The sequence below is a fragment of the Jaculus jaculus genome, chromosome 1 (assembly GCF_020740685.1).
Source record: "Jaculus jaculus isolate mJacJac1 chromosome 1, mJacJac1.mat.Y.cur, whole genome shotgun sequence".
NCBI classification, from domain to species: domain Eukaryota; kingdom Metazoa; phylum Chordata; class Mammalia; order Rodentia; family Dipodidae; genus Jaculus; species Jaculus jaculus.
In genome coordinates, this window is record NC_059102.1 from 162,733,374 (window position 1) to 162,759,420 (window position 26,047).

Sequence of the window (26,047 nt, forward strand, 5' to 3'; positions counted from 1 at the left end):
TCTTTAACAAGAAATTATTGTAAACTTGAATTTACATAACAAAACTAACAAAATAACTAATTTTCTATCTTTCTATGTAGTGTTTTAGCAAAATTTTGTTTTGGGAGAAAAAGTTGATTCAAAATGTTAAAAAACCATGGTCCCAAGGGAGAAAATTTTAAATGAAAAGGCCTTTTCAACTAGGAGTCAGCAGACAAAACAACCCAGCAGAGGGCTCTGTGTAAAAATGTTTATTTGTACTAATGTTTAGAATGCAGGAACTAAAGAGGGGAGGCGCCTCAACTTTGTCCAAAGTTACAGTTAGGACCTGCCCACAACCAAGGGGAAAGGCCTTTCCAGACTGTCCTGGCATGGACTGTCCCCCTCCTACTTAATGTCAATGCCACTAAGCAGAAAACTGAGTAACTGGGATGTGAAGACCTTACCAGCTGGTAGCTAGCGTGCAAGGGAAGGAGATGTGTATGCGGCCTCCCTGAGACCTGGGAGCCGGGGAACACACGCAGGAGGCAGAGGCTCCTGGTTCAGTTAAGGACAGGAGGCTGAATGCCCAGGTCCAGGAAGAACAAAAGGGGGTTTTGGAGGTAGGCTTTTTATCGAGTTAAAAAACAGGCACATTATCCAACATTTCCCTGTGGCCCTCAAACTGCTAACCTGGCCCCCTGGCACATCCCCTGTCCCCACAAAACCAAAGGGAATAAGGAGGGAGGCAGAAGACAGGAATTTGAGGGTGGGGAATGCTTGAATTGTCAGAGACCACCCATGAGTGAGCCAGCCAAGCACAGGAAGGACAGGTGAAGCTGCTAGTCCCTGGGTATGACAGGGTAGGGTAGGGCAGAGCCAGAGGGCATGGAAGCACTCCAGCAGGAGGCAAGGCAAAGCAGCACAGGGGCCTTCCTGGCGAGGGTCATCTCAGTTTGCTCACTTCCAACTGCTCCCAGCAGAGTCCTGGCCTGTCTAGTCTCTGGGAGAGGGAAACCCTGGAGACCAGAGTGGAGGGCTAGACCAGGCAGAGACAAGTAAGCTGCTCTTCCACCCTTTCTCAGAGGGACACCATTTGAACCCTGTGATCACCAGGGCCTTGGGCCCAAGGCAAGCAGAGTGAATGCACTTCATGGAGAGCAGAGAGAAGCTGGGCCCACAGGTCTGCCCTGGGGCAGCGTGCTGCTCCTTACTCCCTGAGGGCTTGGGGCCAGAGGTGGTCAGAGTTGCCACCTCTAATTGCTGTTGCCAAAGGCAGGTTGGCACAACCACCCAAGGCTCTGGATATGCGGAAGAGTCGGAGAGGAAGCAGGATATGAAAACCAAGGTGGAGGAGAAAAACAGCCTTAGATGTGTGGGGAGCTGGAGTGGTACATCAAGAGGAGTTCTGGTTCTGGTAGATAGAAGCTTTCTCCTTCAACAGGTCCAGACAAAGGTGGCAGCTCCAGCTTCCTGCAGAGAAGAAGAGGGGTCAGGGCAGATCCCATCCAATATCCATCTACGTCCTTCTACCCCCCACACCTCATCCCTAGGCAATTTGGGAGAAGCTCTGCACAGCACCAGCCACAGCTTCATGGTTATCCTGAGAAAGGGAATTGCTCGGACTTCAACTTTGTGCTCAGGAGTAGCATGAGCCCGGGCAGAAACAAGTTTTTAAAGTGGCCCAACTTGAGACTTGTGATTATAAAGAGTCAGACTTGGTTTTCATGGCCACAAAGAAAGAAAAAAGGAGGGCTTGGGCTGGAGAGATGGCTTAGCGGTTAAGCGCTTGCCTGTGAAGCCTAAGGACCCCGGTTCGAGGCTCGGTTCCCCAGGTCCCACGTTAGCCAGATGCACAAGGGGGCGCACGCGTCTGGAGTTTGTTTGCAGCGGATGGAGGCCCTGGTGCGCCCATTCTCTCGCTCTCTATCTGTCTTTCTCTCTGTGTCTGTCGCTCTCAAATAAAAATAAATTTTAAAAAAAATTTAAAAAAAAAAGTAGGGCTGGAGAGATGGCTCAGCAGTTAAGCGCTTAACTGTAAAGCCTGAGGACCCCGGTTCGAGGCTCGATTTCCCAGGACCCACGTTAGCCAGATGCACAAGGGGGTGCACACATCTGGAGTTCCTTTGCAGTGGCTGGAGGCCCTGGCACATCCATTCTCTCTCTCTCTCCCCCCCTCCCTCCCTCCCTCTCTGCCTCTTTCTCTGTCTGTTGCTGTCAAATTAAAAAAAAAAAAAACTAAAAAAGAAAAAAGTCATTGCAGGCGTGGTGGCGCACGCCTTTAATCCCAGCACTCGGGAGGCAGAGGTAGGAGGATTGCTGAGTTTGAGGCCACCCTGAAACTATGTAGTGAATTCCAGGTCAGCCTGGGCTAGAGTGAGACTTTACCTCGAAAAGCCAAAAAGAAAAAAAATAATAAAGAAATAAAAAGGTCATGAGAGAGGCTCCAGAGAACCCCTACTTCCAAGTCAACGTGAGCCAGTCTTCTGTGAAATGCACTACAAGTGAGACAGACTCCTGATATCCCTGAGTATACAGTAGAGGCTAAGGATCTGTTCAGAGAAAAGGAGGTTAACTCTGGTGACCTTTCCCTAACTGCATTTTTATTTTATTTTATTTTGTTGAGGTAGGGTCTCTCTCTAGCCTTGGTTGACTTGGATTCACTATGTAGTCTCAGGATGGCCTCAAACTCATGGTGATCCTCCTACCTCTAACTCCCAAGAGCTGGAATTAAAGGCATGCACCACCATGCCTGGCTCTTGATTGGTTTTAAGAAAATTTTATGAGAGAAAATTGGCACACAAGGACCTCCAGCCACTGCAATCAAACTCCAGACATGAGTACCATCTGGTGCAATGTATGACCTTGTATGCTTGTGTCACCTTGTGCTTTTGGCTTATGTGAGATCTGGAGAGTCAAACATGGGTCCTTATGCTTTGCAAGCACATCTTTCTAGTCCTTTTTAGTTTTTTAAAAAATACTTTATTTATTTGAAGGTGGGGGGGCGCAGATAGAATGGGCATGCCAGGGGCTGTAGCCACTGCAAAAGAATTCCAGATGCATGTGCTACCTTGTGCATTTGACTTTATGTGGGTATTGGGGAATCAAACTCAGGTCCTTTGGCTTTGTGGGCAAGTGCCTTAACCACAAAGCTCTATCTCCAGCCCTTTGATTCCTTTTTAATTAACTAATTAATTAATTAATTAATTTTGAGGTAGAGTCTCACTCTAGCTCGGGTTGACCTGGAATTCACTATGTAGTCTCAGGGTGGCCTTGAACTTACAGCAATCCTCCTACCTCTGCCTCATGAGTGCAGGGATTAAAGGCGTTCACCACCATGCCTGGCTGATTTTGTTTTTTTTTTTTGAGAAAAACTAGTTCATGATATTTTGAAAATATAAGCATAAATCTATATATATAAAAAGTGATTCAAGCTGGGCGTGGTGCCACACACCTTTAATCCCAACACTCAGGAGGCAGAAGTAGGATTGCTGTGAGTTTGAGGTCACATAATGAATTCCAGGCCTGTCTGGAATAGGATGAGACCCTACCTCCAAGGGAAAAAAAAAGTGATTCAAGCTGGGTGTGGTGGTACAAGCCTTTAGTCCCACCCCTTGGGAGGTAGACATAAGAGGATCATTGTACCAGTTTGAATAGATGGCCCCCAATATGTTCAGTGTTTTATTAGTTTGTAGTTTGCATCTGTAGCCACTTGGCTGGAGGTGGTGTCACTAGGTGGATCTTAAGGTGTGATGGTGGGTTTAAGGTTTCAATCTAAAGATATGCAAAGTGTGCCTAGCTTGAGTTCCTGAAGTGTGCTGTGCTGTGTAGCTTTTAGGCTTGTGCTTCTCTCTCTGTCTGCGTGGACCTGTAAAGGTAAGCCAGCTTCTGCCATTATGGAACTTCCCCTGGATCTACAAATTTCAATAAATCCCTTCCTCATAACTCTGTCTGGTCTGGAAGTTTACTTCAGTGAACCTGAAGATGTCTGCTATAATCATGAGTTTGAGGCCAGCCTGAGACTACTGAGTGAGTTCCAGGTCAGCCTGGGCTAGAGGGAACCCCTACCTCAAAAAAAAAAAAAAAAGACTCAAAGATGTAGAAGGAAGGTTCTTTTTGACACCAAGATAAATGTGTTGGTAAGCTTTCTTGCAAAGAGCCAGACCAAATATTACAAACTAAGCCCTGTGAGCCACATAGTCTATCTTCTACTTCTTTTAAAAATTCCTATTATTTAGCCGGGCATGGTGGCGCATGACTTTAATCCCAGCACTCAGGAGGCAGAGGCAGGAGGATCGCTGTGAGTTTGAGGCCACCCGAGACTACATAGTGAATTCCAGGTCAGCCTAGGCCAGAGTGAGACCCTACCTCCAAAAACCAAAAAAAAAAAAAAAAAAGAAAGAAAGAAATAAAGAAAAAGAATCCCATTATTATTGCTGAAGACTCCACATGCTTAGGCTGCAAGGTCACTGAGAATTCCTGCTTGAGTTGAGCTGAAAACCTCCTCTGTGTAGACCAGCTGACAGAAAGCTGGAAAAACTACACTGCATGCAACACTGTGGGAGAGAGTGAATTCACCAGTGGAGATAAATAACAGTGGGGCTGGAGGGATGGATTAGCAGTTAAGGCACTTGCCTGCAAGCCAAAGGACACAGGTTTGATTCCCCAGGACCCATGTAAGCCAGATGCACAAGGTGGTGCATGCATCTGGAGTTCATTTGCAGAGGCTGGAGGCCCTGGTGCACCCATTCTCTCCCTCTCTCTGTCAAACAAATAAATAGCCAGGCGTAGTGGCGCACACCTTTAATCTCAGCACTTGGGAGGCAGAGGTAGGAGGATCGCAGTGAGTTCAAGGCCACCCTGAGACTATATAATGAATTCCAGGTCCGCCTCAGCTAGAGCCATACCCTACTTGGGGGAAAAATATATAAATAAAAATTTAAAAAAAAAAAGAACAGTGGATAATGTAAACCTTAAATTTGGCCAGTCAGGACAAATAAGCCAATATGACTATCTGTTATGGGGGAAACCAACTGCTCTCTAACTGGACTGGAGGCCTACTCCATGGGAGGAAATACATGCCAATACTGAAAACCTATGATTGGGTAAGTCATGAGCCCTGGGGGTGTAACGTCTGCTGCTGTCTGCCTAAATGTATATACTAGGCTCAGTAAACTGCCAGTAAACACTTCTCTTAATGTTCATATACCCATATATTAATGTTACCATCACATTTTTTTTTTGAAGCAGGGTCTCACTGTAGCCCAGGCTAACCTGAAATTCACTATGAAGTCTCAGGGTGGCCTTGAACTCACAGCGATCTTCCTACCTCTGCCTCCTGAGTGCTGGGATGCTATTTTCACTTTTGGTAAGAGAAGCTTCTCTTTTCAGATGGCAGGGACTGTGGGATGACTCAGAAGGCACCATAGTGCTGAGAAGAAGTGACAGAGGAGTGCTCAGAACTGAAATATGTCTATCATCTTCCAAGGCTCAGAGTCCATTGCAGAAGAGGATGTAGAAAGAATGTAAGAGCCAAAGGAAGGGTAGGACTCCTTACAATGCACTCTTCCAGCCACAAAATGGCCTGGATATCCATGACCTCATAGTGCTTGGCACTACCTACACAAGACCATCATAATAGGAGAATAGGATGATAACATAAAAAATAAAAGGGAGGCCGAGTGTGGTGGCACACGCCTTTAATCCCAGCACTCGGGAGGCAGAGGTAGGAAGATTGCTGTGAGTTCAAGGCCACCCTGAGACTAATTCCAGGTCAGCCTGGGCTAGAGCAAGAATGTACCTAGAAAAACAGAAACAAACAAACAAACAAATTTTAATAAAAATAAAAAAGAGAGACTGGTTGAGAGATGGAAGGGATATGATGGCAAGTGAAGGGGAATGTGGTGGGGGGTTACCATGATCTATTGTCTACAATTATGGAAGTTGTCAATTAAAAACAAAGTAAAATTTAAAAAAACTTCCATTATTTATTTCCAAATAATTTGTTTATTTGCAAGCAAGCAGGAAGAGAGAGGAAGAAAGAGAGAGAGATATGAGTACACCAAGGTCTCCAGCCACTGCAAATGAATTCCAGACACATGTACCACTTTGTTCATCTGGCTTTACATGGGTACTGGGGAACAGAACTGAGGTTGCAGGCAAGTGCCTTAACCACTGAGCCATCTCTCCAGACCTTAAAATCTTCTTTTTAAAATGTAAAAACCAGGCTAAGTGCAGAGATAGGAGGATCGCCTTGAGTTTAAGCCCACCCTGAGACTAGAGTAAATTCCAGGTCAGCCTGGGCTACAGCAAGATTCTACCTTGAAAAACCAAAAAACCAGGGCTGGAGAGGTAACTTAGTGGCTAAGGCACATGCCTACAGAGCCTAATGATCCAGGTTTGACTTCCCAGAATCCACGTAAGCCATATGCACATAATGGTGCATGTGTCTGGAGTTTGCTTACTCTGGCTAGAGGCTCTGGTATGCCCATTATCTCTCTCTCTCTCTTTTCCTCTCTTTGACAAATAAATAAGTAAATGAAATGGCAGTTTAAAATGTAAAATCCACTCTTGGCTTTCAAGATATATAAACTGGCTGCAGTTGGATGTGGCCCACAGAATACACTGTGCTAACCCTACAGCTTAAGACCATCATCTAGGGTTGTTCTTCACCTGCCTTATGCTCCAGTGAGGGTTCTTGGCCTGTGGTTCTGCATACTACAGTGTCTCACAGAATGTCAAGGGAAGAGTCAGGCATGGTGGCACACATCTTTAATTCCAGCACTCGGGACACAGAGGTAGGAGGATCACTTTTTTCAGGTCAGCCTGGAACTACAGAGGGAGTTCCAGGTCAGCCCAAAGATAGAGTGAGAACCTACTTTGAAAAATAGCTGGGTGTGGTGGCACATGTCTTTAATCCCAGCACTCAGGAGGCAGAGGTAGGAGGATCGCTGTTAATTTGAGGCCACCCTGAGAATACAGGGTGAATTCCAGTTGAGCCTGGGCTACAGTGAGACCCAACCTCGAAAAATAAAAAAATAAATTAAAATAAATTTTTAAAAAAGAGAGGGAAAAATAAACACAACAAAAAGTGTCAAGGGGGCAGCCTTTTCTACAACTATTGTAGGTTTTGCCTGTAAGCTGTTATTTGATGGTTAAAAAAAATAAGGTATGGAGCCAGGTGTGGTGACACACGCCTTTAATGCCAGCACTTGGGAGGCAGAGCTAGGAGGATTGCCATGAGTTCAAGGACACTTTGAGACTACATAGTGAATTCCAGCTCAGCCTGGGCTAGAGTGAGACCCCATTTCAAAAAACCAAAAAATAAAAATAAAAATAAAAAATAAGACACGGCTGGAGAGACAGTTCAGCAGTTAAGATGCTTGCTTGCAAGGCATAAAAGCCTGGGTATGATTCTCCAGTACCCACATAAAGCCAAATGCACAAAGTGGTGCATGCATCTGGAGTTCGTCTGCAACAGCTAAAGGTCCTGGTCCACCCATGATCTCATTCCCATTCATTCATATTCTCTCTCCTTACAAATAAATAAATAGTATTTTAAAGTAATGAAACACTACTTCCCTTTCCAAAATTGATTTCCAGGTTTGACAAAGCAATAGCTATGTGCTCCCCTGCAGCTACTAAAGGACTTGCTGGCTTTGTGAGTGGCCTTAATCTCTGTTGAGTGACAGCAGCCTGACCTACATTACAGGTTAGCTTTCAGCACACTGTGAACCATTTTTTTTTCCCACCCGCAATGCTATCTTCCAGACTCTACACAGCACAATTACTGGACAAATGTACCTTCCCAGGCAAGTTCCTGAGTTCCCATGTGGGAGGGAAATGGGCATAAAAATCCAGCATGAGGGAACTAATGAAGCAGCAGCCACTCCATGGTGCCACGACTGGTTTTGGTGCACAGCTTCCATAAAGTTAGAGCATGACTAAAGTATACTTCTAGAAGCTGGGCACAGTGATGCACACCTTTAATCCCAGCACTCAGGAGGTAGAAGTAGAAGATCATTGTGAGTTCAAGGCCACCCTGAGAGTACATAGTGAATTCCAAAGTGCTACAGTGAGACCCTACTTTGAACCTCCCCCCCCCCCAAAGTATACTACTAGAGAGGCAGAGCAATCCATTCAGGTCCAGGGGTAGGGAAGGGCCAGAAAGGGAAAATGAACACTCAAATCTGTCAAGTTGGGAGAGCTATAACAGAAGGTTCATGTCACAAAAGCTGCCAACTCAGTTTCTAGACTAGTTGGATGAAGACAACTTTCTCCTGGGTGACTGACTGTTTCTCTGCTCATAACGTATTTTTTTTCTTGGACTGGAGATTTCTGTGTTTGTACATGTACATGACAAAGTGCAAACATTAAATCCTTTAAACTGCGATGCTAGAAAAACATCCTCAACTGAGTCAAAACAAGGTACCTTATACTCAAATTCGAAGAATAAACAACTGAAGTTACATAGACCATAAGACTTAGTATTTATGGTACAGATGACTGTAAGCTAATAATAAAATGATTATTCCAAGTAGAAGAACTGGGTCACTTACCTTCAGGAGGCTCAGACATAGATGGGGTGAGACAGTACATATGGTAGCCACGGTCACAGTCATCACAGAAAAGCAGCTGGTCCTAGATAGGACAAGGAAGAAGAGGAAGAGGTCCACTGACTTGTTTGTCTTGACTATGCCACTGGTGCTGGGCTAGGAAGAGTATTTCTGAGAACACTGCTGCTACTTCCAAGAGGGATTGGTGGCAGCTAAGAATTCATGTGGCAATCTAAGTCAGAAACCACCATTAAGCTGGGCGTGATGGCGCACAGCTTTAATCCTAGCACTTGGGAGGCAGAGGTAGGAGGATCACCATGAGATCCAGGCCACCCAGAAACTACATAGTCAATTCCAGGTCAGCATGGGCTAAAGTGAAACCCTACCTTGAAAAACCTTCCACACCTAGGCCAAGTCACTGTTATCCTTCAGCTGGACACAACTGACCACATGCCCTATTTTTCGCCTACAACCTCTTCTTCACAAAATAGCCAGTTATCCTTTTAAAATGTTAAGACAGCCGGGTGTGGTGGTGCACACCTTTAATCCCAGCACTTGGGAGGCAGAGGTAGGAGGATTGCCGGAAGCCACCGAGACTACATAGTGAATTCCAGGTCAGCCTGAGCCAGAGTGACACCCTACCTCAAAAAAACAAAAAAAGGGGCTGGAGAGATGGCTTAGCAGTTAAGCACTTGCCAGTGAAGCCTAAGGACCCCGGTTCAATGCTCGATTTTCCAGAACCCACATTAGCCAGATGCACAAGGGGGCGCATGTATCTGGAATTCATTTGCAGTGGCTGGAAGCCCTGGCATGCCCATTTTCTCTCTGTGTCACTCTCAAATAAATAAATAAAAGTGAACAAAAAAAATTAAAAAAAAAAAAAAAGTTAAGACAGAAGATGTTCACTCCCCAGATTATTATTATTGGTTTTTCAAGGTAGGGTCTCACCCTAGCCCAGGCTGACCTGGAATTCACTATGTAGTCTCAGGGTAGCCTTGAACTCATGGCAATCCTCCTTCCTCTGCCTCCCGAGTGCTGGGATTAAAGGCATGCACCACTACGCCCAGCTTCACTCCCCAGATTAAAAGCTTCTAACACCACCCCACTACTTAAAAAGTGAATCCAAGCTCCAGGTGTTGGGAGTGTAGTTCAGTGGTCAAGTGTGTGTTTAGCATGCACAAGGCCTTGGGGTCAAATCCCAGCCCTCCACTCCAAAGAACCCAAGATCCTACAGATGTGATGATACCCATAAACTTCAACCACACAGGAAGGATCCAGCTTGTCCACCTTCAGTCCTCTGCACTGTCTACTCCTTTCTTAGGAATGCTTTCCCTCTATACCTTCTGGGACTGGCTCCTTGGTACTACCCAAATTCCAACACCAACCCTACTTCCTCTAAAAGCAAGTTACTCTGGCACATCACTCTTGCATTTTCTTCAAGGCACACTGTACAAAAAGCTCTCATTTCCTGGCTTACTGCTGTTCCAAGAGTATAAATTCCAGGAAAGCAGGAACCTTGTTTGTTTTGTTTAGTGTCCTTATAGCCTAGAACAATATCTAACTTAAAGTTGGTGCTCTAGAAACTGAGTATTTATGGGCTGGGGAAATGGCTCAACAGTTAAAGGTTCTAATTTGCAAAGCCTGCCAGCCCAGGTTCAATTCCTCAGCTTCTATATAAGGTCAGCTGCATAAAGTGGTACACGCATCTGGAATTTCATATGTAATGCCAAGGGATCCTGCATGCCCATTCTCTTTCTCTCTTTGCAAATAAATGCATAAAATAGATTTAAAAAGTAAAAAATAAAAACCAACAAGATTTAGTCAAAGCCAGGTGTGGTGGCGCATGCCTTTAATCCCAACACTCGGGAGGCAGAGGTAGGAGTATCAGATCAAGGCCAACCTGAGACTACAGTTAATTCCAGGTCAGCCTGGACCAGAGTGAGACCCTACCTTGAAAAACAAAACAAAATATAAATAAATAAATAAATAAAGATTTAGTCAGGTATAGTCACTCATGCTTATAAATTCTAACATCAGGAGCACTATGAGTTCAAGGCCAAGTTGGGCTAGAGTAAGACCCTGTCTCAGAAAGAAAAATTAAAAAGAAATGACAAGAGCTGGAGAGATGCCTTAATGGTTAAGGTACTTGCATGCAAAGCCTAACGACCCAAGTTCAATTCCCCAGAACCCACATAAACCAGCTGTACAAGGTGGCACTTATCTGGAGTTTGTTTGCAGTGGCTGGGGGCCCTGGGACACCCATTTTCTCTACCTGCCTCTTTCTCCCTCAAATAAATAAAAATAAAATATATATATATATATATAAAACCCGCTGGGCGTGGTGGCACACGCCTTTAATCCCAGCACTCGGGAAGCAGAGGTAGGAGGATTGCCGTGAGTTCGAGGCCACCCTGAGACTCCATAGTGAATTCCAGGTCAGCCTGGGCTACTGTGAGACCCTATCTCGAAAAGCCAAAAACAAAAAAAAAACAAACAAAAAAAACCCCCATAAATTTGCTGACAAGTCCAAGGTCAAAGGGAATACTGAGGAGGGGCCTGTGGGAGGGCCCTTGTTCCCTCTAACAGAAAGCTTGCTTTGGTGGGAGCTATGGGATGAGCAGCAGAACCAGGAGGAATCAGGCTGGGATGAGAGGGCACACGGGCACGCACGTCGTTCTCGGAGGTACCGCACAGGTTACAGCACTTGCATTCGATACACTGCCAGCGGTAGGTCTTCACGGCTGCCATCATCACAGGGGTGAACTGCAGACAGGATGGATGTCCTGTGTGGGGGGAGACAAGTGAAAGAGGAGGCTGGAGACCAGGATGAGGGCAGGGGTGGGTGAGATAAACTGCCTGACTGAGGCAAGTAGGCGAAGAGCTCCTTGAAGACTAGGTGCTGTGGCAGCCCTCTGTGGGGATGGAAGTACCTGAGCGGCCACAGTCAGAACAGGACACCAGTTCCTCAGCTTGTCCTGTCTTCTTGTTGATCTTTGAATCACCCAGACAGAAGTCACAGTAGTTGTTAGGCAGAGCCAATCCATCAGGACCTTTCTTGGCTACAGGGAGAAAGAAGAGAGTTTTGCTGATGCTCATGGGTCATTCAACATCCCCTGCAAGCAGGGGCTTTCCTAAGCAGGCTGGCTCCTCTCCTGCCCCAACTTCAGCTTACATTTCTGCTCTTCAGACCTCTGGGAGACAGGGGTGGGTGGCTGAGAGTCTTCTTTGTCCTCACCCTCCTCCTCAGCCAGGTGAGAGTGGGCATAGTGGTAACTGAGGCCTGGTCGGTTCTTATAACGTTTTCCGCAAACTAGGCGAGGGAAATATTGCAGACAGAAGCGTTATGACCTAAGGGTACTGTGTCTCTACCCCAACATTCTGTGAGGCTCCACCTCAGACCCAGACCCACCATCTCTGCTCCCAGGATCTGTGTTCTGGGATAATCTGTAGTGATGGCACAGTCTCCTCAGCATGGAGATCAAGCCCTGGGGCTACCAGGTTCTAGGACTCTGCTACACCCCCAACCACCACAGTCACCACTATTCTTCTCAGTTGTCTTTTGGTGGAACTCAACTTTTGCTGCTTCATTACTTGCTCTGGGAATAGTACTGTGAGGAGCTCCAGGTCAAAGTTTTATAGTCTTGCATTATGGCAAGAAGGGTAAAAGTTACCCTCCATATACCATGGAGCCAATTTCCACTGAACAGACAAAGGGCTGAGAGTTGGTCACTTGGAGAACACCTACCAACTGAGCAGCCAGGGCAGTTGTCCTCAAAGAAAATCAAACACATTCCCTCATCACTGCCCTGCCCACCCCCTACCAACCAGCAAGGAAAGTAGATTCCTACAGCATCTTATTTTGAACAATGACACCAAGAGGGGCAAGGGGGCCAGCAGGAAGGAATGAGGAGGATGGAAGGAAGTGGTGGCATGATGACAGGAACATTAGCTCACCACCAGGTGTCTGTTTTGGGGAGGGCAGCAGATGAAACTGCTTATAATGGGTTCCTTATAATGCTTTGGATTTCCCCCATGCACTAGGCTGAGTGGCCCTGGGAGAAAAATCTGTGGGAGATGAGCACTAGTAAAGGCAGCTGTTAGGACTCTGAGCAGTGGAGCTTAACTGTGGTTCCTCAGCTCTACCCTCAAGCTAGTCCAGAGATTTCAAAACTAGAATCACAGGAAATGAGAAAGGTGGGAGGCACAAGGGAGGAGGGAAAGGGATAGGAAAACCAAAAGTCTGAAAAGTTGAGAGAGCTACCTCTCTGGGGCGCTTTCGAGGTATGCTTTTGTTTGAAACTATCTGAAAGACAGAAAGAAAAGTCATGAGAAGGAAGCCTTGATACACTTGAGACAGGGCAGCAGCAGCAGCAGCAGCAGCAGAAAGTGGAGCAAGCAAGAGAGAACCCCAGCATCGGTGCTCCAGGCTGGAGGCCCAGAAGTGGGGGGAGCCGAAGCAAAAAGAAAGAGAACAGACACTGAAAACCTCAGGGCTGGCCCCCTGCACCTTGGCTTGATGGGTCTGCAGACCCACTAATAAGCCAGTCCCCACTCCCCCACCCTGCGGGGCACAGAAATCTCTCCCAGAACATGCAGGCCCCACCCATATGAAGCAGAGGCTAGGCCTCTCAGGGGGATCTTGGAGGGACCCCATCAGCAGGCAGGAGAAGAGCCCAGGCTTGTTTTACCATTCCGTGCAAGGACATGACCCTCCCTCCTCTCACATCCAGAACAGGAGCTGGGACCAAGGCAAGACCTACCCACCCCTCATGAGGCACTCACTATCACAGGCATACGGCTTGTCCCTGTCCTCCAGGATGGAAGCATCCAGCTTCTTACGGGCACTGCTAACACCCTTACTCTGCCAAGAAGAGCAAACAGATGCCTTTACTAAGGTGTTTGGGCCAAAGGAGATACATTGGCTGGGAAAAAGGCAATCACAACAAAACCTTCCTTTCTGAACCACTTGCCTCATCAAGCAGCATACCAGCCTCTTACCTTGGATTTCCCTTTGCCCCGTCGTTTTGGAGTATCTTCTTCATAGTCTTCATCATCGAGGTCATCCAGGAAGTCATCTGGTTCAAGGATCCGCTGTGTGGGCCAGAGGATTAGAAGAAGCAGAAATCATGTGTATCCAAACACTTCCATATGATGGAATTGGCCAGTGCTACCCAGCAGCTCCTCTGGAACCCAGACCCACCCACATCAGCCTCATTTCTCAGCCAATAATCGCACTCCTGCTTCCTGCAATGCTTTCTTTTCTCTGTGCCTCTCCAAGTTGTTCCCTTAGCCTAGAATACCTTTTCTTTATCTCCAAGAGGCCAAGTCAAATGCCATGTTTTCATAAAGTTTTCTCTGGTACTCCAAGCAGTCATGTGCTGTCCTGCCTGATCTACCACTAACACTTTGACTTAGTTTAGCACAGGATCTACCTCATAAGGCTGTACAGGACAGAACATATGGAAAAGCATTTAGCACAGTGCCTGGTTTATCTTTAGCTTTCTATATATATTAAAATATTTTATTTTTATTTGTTTATTTGACAGAGAAGAGAGACAGACAGAGGGAATGGGCACATCAGGGCTACCAGCCATTGCAAAAAAAAAAACAAACTCCAGATACAGAAACACTTTGTGCATCTGGCTTACATGGTACTGGGGAATTGAACCTAGGTTATTAGGCTTTACAGGCAAGTGCCTTAACCACTGAGCCATCTCTCCAGCCCCAGCTTTTCGTTATTTTTAAATTTTAAAATATATTTATTTATTTGCAAGCAGAGAGACAGAGAGGGAGAATATGCACAGTCAGGACCTCTAGCCACTGCAAATGAACTCCAGATGCATGTGCCATTTTGTGCATCCAGCATTATATGAGTACTGGAGAATCAAACCCAGGTCATCAGGTTTTGCAGGCAAGCACCTTAACCAACGAGCCATCTCTCCAGCTCATATTTTTAAACTTTAGAATTAGCTTTCAGTTGAAAGAGATCAGGTGTGCTTCACCTATGTAACACCAGGCACCAGAAACTTTTGTAGAGCTGGGTGTGGTGGTGCATGCCTTTAATCCCAGCAACTCAGAGGCAGAGGGAAGAGGATTTTGAAAACAAATCAAAACAAACAAGGCTGGAGTGATGGCTTAGCTGTTAAGGCACTTGCCTGCAAAACCAAAAGACCCAGGTTTGATTCCCTAGTACCCTTATAAACCAGATGCATGAGGTGTCACATCTGGAGTTTGTTTGCAGTGGCTAGAGACCCTGGCACACCCATTCTCTCTCTCTCTCTGTCTCTTTCTCTCAATAAATAAATAAATACATAAATAAAATACTTAAAGAAAATACTTTTGGGCTGGGCATGGTGGCACATGCCCTCAATCCCAGCAGAGGTAGGAGGATCACTGTGTGTTCAAGGCCACCCTGAGACTACATAGTGAATTCCAGGTCAGCTTGGGCTAGCGTGAGACCCTACCTCCAAGAACCAACCAACCAAATCAACAAACAAACAAGCAAAAACTTTTGTCTACAAGAGGATGAATGAGAGTGAATACTTTGAAGGAAAGGAGAAACACTAGATGATCGCAGGGAAGCTGGCCAGCAAGAACTGCAGAACTGCCTCAGCTTCTACTTCAGTTATTTTTACTTTTTGTGCTAGGAATTGAATATAAGGCCTCACACATGATACACAAGTGTTCCTCCACAGATCTTGCTAACTGGGTAGCCTCCCATACAGAGGAGGCTTATCTCCATCAAAGTCCCTTTCATGAGGATAATCTTGTACCTTCCTTGCTCGACTGTTGGTTACAGGAAACTCGCTCAGGCTGTCGTCATCAACTCGGGGATCTGGTGCGCCTCGCTTCTCCAGAGGGTCAGTGCGCAACAGAGCCTCTAAACTGCTGCCATCCTGAGAGATAAGCCCCTCTTTCTTCAGGGTCTGGTCTGTGTCTGCAACAGTTAGAACATAGCAAGGCTCAAAAGAGCTGAAGCTGTGCCTACAGTGAGGGGTCAAATGAAAAGCAGCCACTGTCTTCTGTTCTCTGTCCATGAGCCAAGACACATCGGTGCTGGAATGAACTAATTACCTGTTTTCCTTAACAGATTGAACTACCTAAAGGAAGAAATCACAGGTAATTCACTTTAGTATATACAGGATCTAGCTCAAGGCCTGGGAATAGGAGGTCATCAGCAAGCCTCTGTCATGTAGCAGGGTATCGCTCTGCTTATGGTGGGTACCCCTTACCTGGCTTAATAGATGGGAAGGAAAGCCGAGGATCCTCAGGTGGGTGGGCTCGCCGTTTTTTCCGCCAGCGCCGGGCAGGGTAGGAATACAACTGTCCAGAGGCCAATCCTGTGGAAGGAAGAAAAGACAGTTAAACCATGATCTAGCCAGGCACAGTGGTGCACATCTTTAATCCCAGTATTTGGGAGGCAGAGGTATGAGGAGAATCACCATGAGTTTGAGGCCACCCTGAGACTACATAGTGAATTCCAGGTCAGCCTGAACTAGAGACCCTACCTTGAAAAACAAAAACAAAACAAAACAAAACAAAAACCCTGATCTAGTCTTAGAAACCAAACACTTTCTAGAGGAGTACTAAAGAGCCAACCTGACTCCATTTTAACAGCAAGAGCCATCTTGATAAAATGAATAAGTTAAGTTTTTCTATGTCTGAGCTGGGGCCACAAATTGTTCCCAGGTTACTGGTCCTAGGATTGTGTATTCGTAACGCTGCGGAAAGTAATTTAACTGTAACAGCTGGTCTGCTTCTGTCACCATGCTTGCTTGCCTCTGAAAATCCCCCATCCTGTGATTTCTATGGTTTCACCCTATAAAGAGCCTGAGAAGCTGGCTCGAGGCTACTCTCTACATCCCACTTTAGGGAGGCAGCTGCTAGACCGGCTCTATTGTGCACAATTAAAAGCTTGCTTTAATTTGGCCATGATTTGTGGTCAGTGGTCTTTATTCTCACGGATTCTGGGTTAACAGGCATGCCAGGGCCTTTAGCCACTGCAAATGAACTCCAGACACATGTGCCATCTTGTGCATCTGGTTTACATGGAACCTAGGGAATTGAACCTGAGCTCTTTGACTTTGTAGACAAGTGATTTAACTGCTAAGCCATCTCTCCAGCCCAGTCTTTCTTTCTTTCTTTTTATTTTTATTTGTTTATTTGAGAGTGACCGGGGGGGGGGGGGGGGGGAATGGGTGCACCAAGGCCTCCAGCCACTGCAAACCAACTCCAGATGCATGTGCCCCCTTGTGCATCTGGCTTATGTGGGTCCTGGGGAATTGAGCCTCGAACCAGGGCCCTTAGGTTTCATAGGTAAGCACTTAACTGCTAAGCCATCTCTCCAGCCTTTTTTTTTTTTTTTTTTTTTTGAGGTAGGGTTTCACTCTAGCCAGGCTGACCTGGAATTCACTGTGAGTCTCAGTGTGGCCTTGAACTCATGGCGATCCTCCTACCTCTGCCTAGCAAGTGCTGGGATTAAAGGCATGCACCATTATGCTTGGCAATCATTTTTTTTTAACTGTTGCTTAAAATTTATTTTATTTATTTGAGAGAGAGGGAGAGCGAATCAGCACATCAAGGCCTTCAAATTCTGCAAATGAACTCCAGACTCCAGACACATGCACTCCTTTGTGCATCTGGCTTATGTGGGTCCTTGCCTCTGAAAAACCCCTACCCTGTAATTTCTATGGTTTCACCCTATAAAAGGAGCCTGAACCCAGGCGTGGTGGCGCACGCCTTTAATCCCAGCACTCGGGAGGCAGAGGTAGGAGGATCCCTGTGAGTTCAAGGCCACCCTGGGAATGCAGAGTGAATTCCAGGTCAGCCTGAGCTAGAGTGAGACCCTACCTTGAAAAACCAAAAAAAAAAAAGGAGCCTGAGAAGCTGACTCAGGGCTGCTCTCTACACTCTTCCTTAGGAAGGCAGCGGCTGGACTGGCTCTATTGTGCACAATTAAAAGCTTGCTTCAATTTGGCCATAATTTGTAGTTGGTGGTCTTTATTCTTGCAAATTGTGGGTTAACAGTACTCCCTTATGTTCTACAGCATGAGACTAATACTGACACTATGAACCTGGGGGCTGAGAAAGATACTTTCCTACTATACAGTGCTTCAGAAGACCAATACCAGCACCAATCTGTTTCTTTCTCCCCAGTTTCTTATCATGGGAAGATAATCCTCACCCACTGTTATGAGCTGTGGGTACTCTGACAACTACCTCTTCACCTAAATGGAGGAGAAGAGTCCTGTTCCCCCAAGTATGTACCCTCACCTGGACCACGGTGTCGTTTTTCCATCCAGATGTAACAGTTGCTCTGGGCTACTCCAGTCTGTGAGTCCAAGAAAGGCAGGCGCACACTACGCTCAGCACAGAGGCGGGCATTGTAATTGTGGCACTGTTCCATGGCATCTTTGTAGTACTGCTCCCCAAGGCTGCAAGGATGATAAAAAGCAGGGGACCTTTAATCCTAGCACTAGGAAGGCAGAGGTAGGAGCCCTGCTGTGAGTTCAAGCCCACCCTGAGACTATTTAGTAAATTCTAGAGTAAGACCATACCTCAAAAATAAATAAATAAAAATTTAAAAAGCAGGGGAATGGAGTGCTGAGTTATTATTCCCCCCTGCCAAATGCTTCTCTGGATGGCTTAGAGAACTGGGAGACTGTTCCTTTTCTTCTATCTGCCTTTGTTTCTGCCTCACAGGACATAGCAAAACCATGTCTCAAAATCAAAACCAGAATAGTGGCACATACCTGTTACCCCAGCAATGGGAGATGGAGACAGATTAAGAATTCAAAGGCTGAGGGCTAGAGAGATGACTTAGTGATTAAGGTGTGTTTGCCTAAAAGAATCCCAGTTCGATTCTCCAGGACCCATGTAAGCTCGATGCATAAGGGGGCACATGAATCTGGAGTTCATTTGCTGTGGCTAGGTATACCCATTCTTTTGCTCACTCGCTCTCTCTAATAAAATAAATATTTAAAAAATATTTATAAAAAGAAATAGAAGGCTGAGCCGAGCATGGTGGCACATCTTTAATGCCAGCACTCATGAGGCAGAGGTAGGAAGATTGCCGTGTGTTCAAGGCCACCCTGAAACAACATAGTGACAACATAGGACAGCGTGAGCCTGAGCTAAGTGAGACCCCGCCTCAAAAAAAAAAAAAAAAATAAATAAATAAAGAGCTGGATGGTTTAGTGGCTAAGATGCTTGCCTGTGAGGCTGAAGGACCCAGGTTCAATTCCCCAGTACCTACGCAGGCCAGCTGCACAAGGTGGCAGCACATGTGCCTGGAGTTTGTTTGCAGTGGCTAGAGGCTCTGGCATGCTCATTCTCTCTCTGCCTTTCTCTCTTTCAAATAAAGAAATAAAATTTTTAAAAAGAATCCAAGATTGGGCTAGAGAGATGGCTCAGCAGTTAAGGTGCTTGCCTGCAAAGCCTAACAACCTGGGTTTCATTCCTCAGTAACTAGGTAAAGCCAGATGTACAAGGTGGTGCATGTGTCTGGAGTTAGTTTGCAATGACTAGAGGCTCTGGTGTACCCATTCTCTCTCTTCTCTATCTCTGCTTACAAATAAAGAAATAAAAATCTTTAAAATAGAAAAATAGTTCAAGGTCACCCTCAGCTTTATTTCAAGTTCAAGGTCAGCTTGAGGTACAGAAGACCCTGCCTCAAAACACTAACAAAAACAATTCAATGAAACAAAACTGCTCAGCACTTGGGAGGCAGAGGATGATCGCTGTGAGTTCAAGGCTACCCTGAGACTACATAGTGAATTCTAGGTCAGCCTGGGCTATAGCAAAACCTTACCTCGAAAAACAAAAACAAACAAAAAATATTCTTCAGGTACTGATAGCAATTTCAAAGAATTAGGGAGAAAAGCCCAAGAGTGCTGAGAGGTATTACAAGGCACTACCATTTGTGTATCTAAGAGGTGAGTAAGAACCTGCAGGTTTCCAGAGAGAAATAACTAACCCAAGTTTCTCAATTCTTCCTAAGTGCCATTACCAGCAAGAAACTTACTTACATCAAAGTCTACCTCAGGCTTTTCCTTATTCTCACACAACTGACTTCCAAAATTTTCCTGGACTTGACTCAATTTGAAATCTGAAGAAAAGCTAATCCCTTGAGTACTTAAAAAAACTAGGAAACTGGGCTAGAGAGATGGCTTAGTGGTTATGGTGCTTTCCTTGAGGACGCTAATGACCCAGGTTGAATTCCCCAGTACCTACTTTAGCCAGATGTGTAAGGTTGGTGCATAAGTCTGGAATTCATCTGCAGTGGCTAGAGGCCTTGGCATGTCTATCCTCTATCTGCTTCGTTCTCTCTCTCTCAAAAAAAAACCAAAAAACAAAACAAAAAAAAACCTTGAAAACTGCTGGGCCATGGTCGCTCATGTCTTTAATCCCACCAGCATTAATCCCACCAGCATTCAGGAAGCTGTCAGGAAGATCACAGTGAGTTTGAGGCTAACCTAGGTTACACAGTGAGTTCCAGAAACCCTGTGCTAAGGTGAGACCCTGTCTCAAAAGCTATACAGTTAAGCCGGGTGTGGTGGCTCATGCCTTTAATCCCAGCACTCGGGAGGGAGAGGTGGGAGAATCACCCTGAGTTTGAGACCACCCTGAGAGTACATAGTGACTTCCAGGTCAGCCTGGGCTAGAGTGAGACCCTACCTCGAAAAACCAAAAAAAAAAAAAAAAAAACCTAATAAATAAAAACAAATATAAATATAATATATAATAAATATGTATTTAATATATATTAAAATATTATATATATATATATATATGGCTAAAAAAGGGGGCGAAGGGGAAGAGATTGAGTAAAGGAAAGGTGGAGGGAGGGCTAATCAAAATCTAAGAGGATGCAAATAAATCATATGGAATCCTTCAGTTTTGGATAATGGAACACTCAGGAGCCATAGATCGTTGTTAGAAAATTTTCAGTGCCAGGGATGGGATACCCCCAGTGAGTTGTTGGCCAGGGAGGTACCTGTTGCCCCCAAAACATTAAAGGCCATTGCCGAGGCCCTTGGTTTTCCACCAGGAACCTATGGTAAGACCCTATTGCTGAAGATTCCACATACTTGGGCTGCAAGAAATCCTGCTGGAACTGAGCTGATAACCTCCTCCATGTAGACCAGCTGACAGAAAACTGGAAGAAGCCATTCTACATGTAGTTCAATGGGCGAAAGAGACACCACCAGTGAAGATAATCAACAGTGCACACTGAAAGCCTTATAATTGGCCAGCCAGGCCAAATGAGCCAATGGGTGCAATAGTGGCATGTCTGTCATGATGGAATCCAACTGCCCTCCAATTGGACTGGAGGCTCGCTCCATGGGAGGGAATACATCCCTGATACTGAAAACTTAAAACAGGTGTACTCATGAGCCCTAGGGGTGTAACATCTGCTGATGTCTGGAAAAAATATATATATACTATGCTTATCAAACTGCCCAGTAAGCACTTCTCTTAATATTTATACCCTTATATTAATGCTACTCTCACTTTGGATAGAGAATCTTCTCTTTTCAGATGGCAGTGACCTTGGGATGACTCAGAAGGTATCACAGTGCTGGAAAGAACTGACTGGAGTACTGACTAACATCTCAGTCACACCTTCCAAGGCTCAGGGTCTAATACGGAAGAGGTGGCGGAAAGAATGTAAGAGCCAAAGGAAGGATAGACTCCTTACAACGTGCTCCCTCCGTTATCCACGACCTCATAGTGCCTGACACTACCTACACAAGACCATCATAAGAGGAGGAAAAGATCATGATACCAAAATAAAAGAGAGACTGATTGAGATGGGGAGGAGATATGATGGAGAATGGAATTTCAAAGGTGAAAGTGTGGGGGGGGGCAGGTACTACCATGGGATATTTTTATAATCATGGAAAATGTTAATTAAAATTGAGAAAAAAGGGAAAAAATAAAATTTAAAAAAGCCAGAAAAAGGGGGGACTAGAGAGATGGCTTAGCCGTTAAGGCACTTGCCTGCAAAGCCAAAGGTCCCAGGTTCGATTCCTCAGGACCCACGTAAACCAGATGCACAAGAGTGCACATGTGTCTAGAGTTCGTTTGCAGTGGCTGGAGGCCCTGGCACAACAATTCTTTCTGTTTCTCTTTCAAATAAATAAATAAATAAACTTAAAAAAATAGTAGACAGGTGTGATGGCACACGCCTTTAATTCCAGCACTCGGGAGGCAGAGGTAGGAGGATCACCATGAATTTGAGGCCACCCTGAGACTAAACAGTGAATTCCAGGTCAGCCTGGGATAGAGTGAGACCCTACCCAAAAAACAAAAACAAAAACAAAAAACAAACAGCTAAAACCAACAAAGATGCTAGGTCTCACATAAAGTAGTCAGATACAAACTGATTCATCTGTAGCACCAAGAGTCATGCCCATACTCACTTTCTTTCTCCCTCTTAAATAAATAAAATAAAGCTAGAAAACTGCACAGTGCCAGGAGTTTTGTGGTATAATGAACCAATATTGTTTTGGTAATGGAGAATAAACCTACTGTAAACTGTAACAACTTACTTATATTCAATCCATCTTTTTGTTCTCGACTTAAGGATCAAACCCAGGCCCTTCCATATGCTAGACATGTACTTCTACCACCAGCTACACCCAGTCAAATATATCAGCATTTTGTTTCTGAGACTGTTTCATGTAATTTGGGCTGGCCTCAAACTTTCTGTGGAGCCAAAGTTGGCATCTTGCTTCTACCTTTCCAGTGCTGAGATTTCAGATGTACATCATCGTATCCAGTTTATGAGGTGGTGGGGATTGAACCCAGGGCCTAGCATGCACTGCTATATCTCCAGCTCCTTCAGTTGACATTAAAATGGTCTTAGGACAAGAGGAGAATTCTCTCTCATAGGATTCCTACTACTGTGCTAGAGAGATGGCTCAGCAGTTAAAGCCACTTGCTTGCAAAGCCTGTTGGTAACCAGGTTCAATTCTCCAGTACCATGTAAAGCCAGATGCACGAAGTGGTATATGCATCTGAAGTTTGTTTGCAGCCACAAGAGGCCCTATTTACTCATTCTCTCTCTCAAATATTTTAAAAAAGAATCTAAGCTGGGCTTGGTGGTGCATATCCCAGCACTTGGGAGGCAGAGGTAGAAGGATTACCAAGTGTTCAAGGCCACTATGAGACTACATAAGTGAATTCCATGTCAGCGTGAGAGCAAGACCCTGCCACAAACAAACAAACAAACAAACAGACAAACAAACAAACAAACAAAAAATCTGAAGCTGTAGAAATGGCTAAGTGGTTAAGGTGCTTGCCTGGGAACACTAAGGGACCAATTCTCCAGTACCCACATAAGCCAGGCACAAAGTGGAACACGTGTCTGGAGTTCATTTGCAGTGGCTAGAGGCCCTGGTATGACCATTCTCTCCCTCCCTCTCTCTCAAATAAATAAATGATAGATATTTTTAAATTTTTTGTTTTACTTTTTATTTATTTATTTGAGAGTGACAGAGAAATAGGCAGAAAAAGAGAGAGGGAGGGAGGGAATTGGCATACCAGGGCCTCCAGCCACTGAAAACAAACTCCAGATGCGTGTGCCCCCTTGTGCATCTGGCTAACATGGGTCCTGGGGAATCGAGCCTTGAACCAGGGACCTTAGGGTTCACAGGAAAGAGCTCAACCACTAAGCCATCTCTCCAGCCCAGTAAATAATATATTTTAAAAAAGAATCCCCGGGCTGGAGAGATGGCTTAGCGGTTAAGCGCTTGCCTGTGAAGCCTAAGGATCCCGGTTCAAGGCTCGGTTCCCCAGGTCCCACGTTAGCCAGATGCACAAGGGGGCGCACACATCTGGAGTTCATTTGCAGAGGCTGGAAGCCCTGGCGCGCCCATTCTCTCTCTCTCCCTCTATCTGTCTTTCTCTCTGTGTCTGTCTCTCTCAAATAAAAAAATAAAAATAAAAAAAAAATGTGTGAAGAAAAAGGAAAACATTTCTTTAAAAAAAAAGAATCCCCATTACCAATGAAGACGTCTGAGCTTGGCTGTATTTGAGAATTAAAAAAGATCTGACTGCAAGACACCACACAAACATGGACATTTAGTTAACCTGAGTGGACCTACTACAGACTGGGGAGGCTGGACCAGATGAGCTCTGACCTATCAGGATTCTGAGGAGTGTGTCTATTTGAGAGGTGGGGGAATGAGAAGCTGAAGGAGCTCTGTGCCTAACACCCACAAGTCAAGCTACTCCAAAAACCAACTCTGGAATCTGATGGGGGCTTTCACTAAGCAGCCATGGTAGACATTTGCTTCGCTTGTTTCCATAAAGGGAAAAGGACACATAACACACAGCAACACCCTACATACAGCCTATTGGATTCAATGAGCTGTAATGGCTCATTTGAATTAGGCACAAAAAGCACGAATCTTGTGTTGGAGAGCAGGGTGCAGAAAAGAGCATGCTCACTTTGTTTGCCTTTAGGTGGCAGGCAGCAGTGGCGGTGGCAGCATCCTCACCACAGGGTAAAACTGGATAAATAAGGTTGAGTGCAGCAGCTCCTTTGTTGCTGCTGATGGGAATTGATACTGACACTGAAAGTCAAAGAGAAGGAAGGCCAGCTGCTCAGTGGAGCTGAGGTTAAAGTCAGAGCAAGAAAGGCTAGCAATGGTTTGCAGAACCGGTTGAGATATCCTGTCAGAACTTTTGTAAATTAGGTGAGATTTCAGAAGGTGGGGCAAGTGGTCTGGTAGGAAATATGGTTGAGCATGAAACACCTATGTGTGTGTGTTGTGGGAAGGGCAAGGTCATGAGCAAGTCAAAGAGAATGAGTGGTTTTTTTTGTTTTTTTGTTTTTTTCCTCGAGGCAGGGTCTCACTGTAGGCCAGGCTGACCTAGAATTCACTTGGTAGTCTCAGGGTGGCCTCGAACTCAGTGTTCCTCCTACCTCTGCCTCCCAAGTGCTGGAATTAAAGACCAACACGCCCAGCAAAATAAACCCTTTCTTAGAGGGAAAGTTCTGGGGGGAATGCATTAATTGCAGTCCACAGCCTTCTTTCTACAGCTAGAACTAAGAAGAAAAAGCTAGTATCTCATTACTGATACTCAGGAACCAGTGGCTGGCAACTTTCACAATTGCTACAGCTCTTAAAAGAGAAATGGCAGGAGAGATAGCTTAGTGGTTAAGACCCTTGCCTGCCAAGCCCAAGGATCCAGGTTCGATTTCCCCAATACCCGTGTAAAGCCAGATGCACAAAGTGATACATACATGTAGAGTTTGTTTGCATCTACTGAAGGCCCTGGCATGCCCATTTCCTATCTCTCTCTTTCTCTCAAATAAATACATATTTTTTAAAAAATCTTTATTTAAAAAGAGGGGCTGTGTCCCTCCAACTGGACTAGAGGACTGCTCCAAGGGAGGGAATACATCCCTGATACTGAAAACTTAAAAAGGGGTAGTCATGAGCCCTAGGAGTGTAACATCTGCTTATGTCTGGATAAGTGTACATACTATGCTTATCAAACTGCCCAGTAAGCACTTCTCTTAATATTCGTACCCTTATATTAATGCTACTCTCACTTTGGATAGAGAATTTTCTCTTTTCAGATGGCAGTGACCTTGGGACGACTCAGAAGGTATCATGGTGCTGGAAAGAAGTGACTAGAGTACTGAGTAACATCTCAATCACACCTTCCAAGGCTCAGGGTCTAATGCAGAAGAGGTGGTGGAAAGAATGTAAGAGCCAAAGGAAGGGCAGGACTCCTTACAACGTGCTCCCTCCAGACATAAAATGGCCTCGATATCCAAGACCTCATAGTACCTGACACTACCTACACAAGACCATCATAAGAGGAGGGAAAGATCATGACATCAAAATAAAAGAGAGGGCTGGAGAGATGGCTTAGCAGTTAAGCGCTTGCCTGTGAAGCCTAAGAACCCCGGTTCGAGGCTCGGTTCCCCAGGTCCCACGTTAGCCAGATGCACCAGGGGGCGCACGCATCTGGAGTTCATTTGCAGAGGCTGGAAGCCCTGGCGCGCCCATTCTCTCCCTCTCCCTCTATTTGTCTTTCTCTCTGTGTCTGATGCTCTCAAATAAATAAATAAATAAATAAAATAAAGGCGTGAGCCCATCAGCATTAACACTTTAAAAATAAAAATAAATAAAAAAAAATAAAAGAGAGACTTGCTGAGATGGGGAGGAGATATGGAGAATGGAATTTCAAAGGGGAAAAGGGGGTGAGGGAGGATATTACCATGGGATATTTTTTATAATCATGGAAAATGCTTAAAAAAATTGAGAAAAAATAAAAATTAAATTAAATTTAAAAAAGAGGGGCTGTGAGCCGAGCATGGGGGCGCACACCTTTAATCCCAGCACTTAGGAGGCAGAGGTAGGAAGATTGCCATGAGTTCAAGGCCACCCTGAGAGCATGAGAGCACAGAGTGAATTCCAGGTCAACCTGGACTAGAGTGAGACCCTTACTGGAAAAAGAGGGGGGGGGGAGCACTGAACTGGGCATGGTGGTGCATGCCTTTTAATCCTAGC

The 26,047-nt window shown here is 45.3% G+C and overlaps 1 protein-coding gene across 2 annotated transcripts in view; it reads right to left on the reverse strand.

Moving 5' to 3' along the window:
• Positions 1-215: 215 nt before the first annotated feature.
• Positions 216-26,047, reverse strand: part of Dpf2 (double PHD fingers 2) — a 28,177-nt gene continuing 2,345 nt past the window's right edge. Inside the window, exons 2-12 of one of the 2 annotated variants that reach the window (XM_012948365.2) lie at positions 17,787-17,947; positions 15,746-15,853; positions 15,287-15,450; positions 13,512-13,604; positions 13,296-13,374; positions 12,775-12,816; positions 11,686-11,823; positions 11,444-11,572; positions 11,184-11,296; positions 8,517-8,598; positions 216-1,431 (exon numbers count right to left, since the gene is read on the reverse strand). In XM_012948365.2, coding sequence (XP_012803819.1) covers positions 1,355-1,431; positions 8,517-8,598; positions 11,184-11,296; positions 11,444-11,572; positions 11,686-11,823; positions 12,775-12,816; positions 13,296-13,374; positions 13,512-13,604; positions 15,287-15,450; positions 15,746-15,853; positions 17,787-17,947 — 1,186 coding nt within the window. In that variant the 3' untranslated portion in view covers positions 216-1,354. The remainder of the gene's footprint in view (positions 1,432-8,516; positions 8,599-11,183; positions 11,297-11,443; positions 11,573-11,685; positions 11,824-12,774; positions 12,817-13,295; positions 13,375-13,511; positions 13,605-15,286; positions 15,451-15,745; positions 15,854-17,786; positions 17,948-26,047) is intronic. The other variant, XM_004656662.2, reaches the window with a different exon arrangement.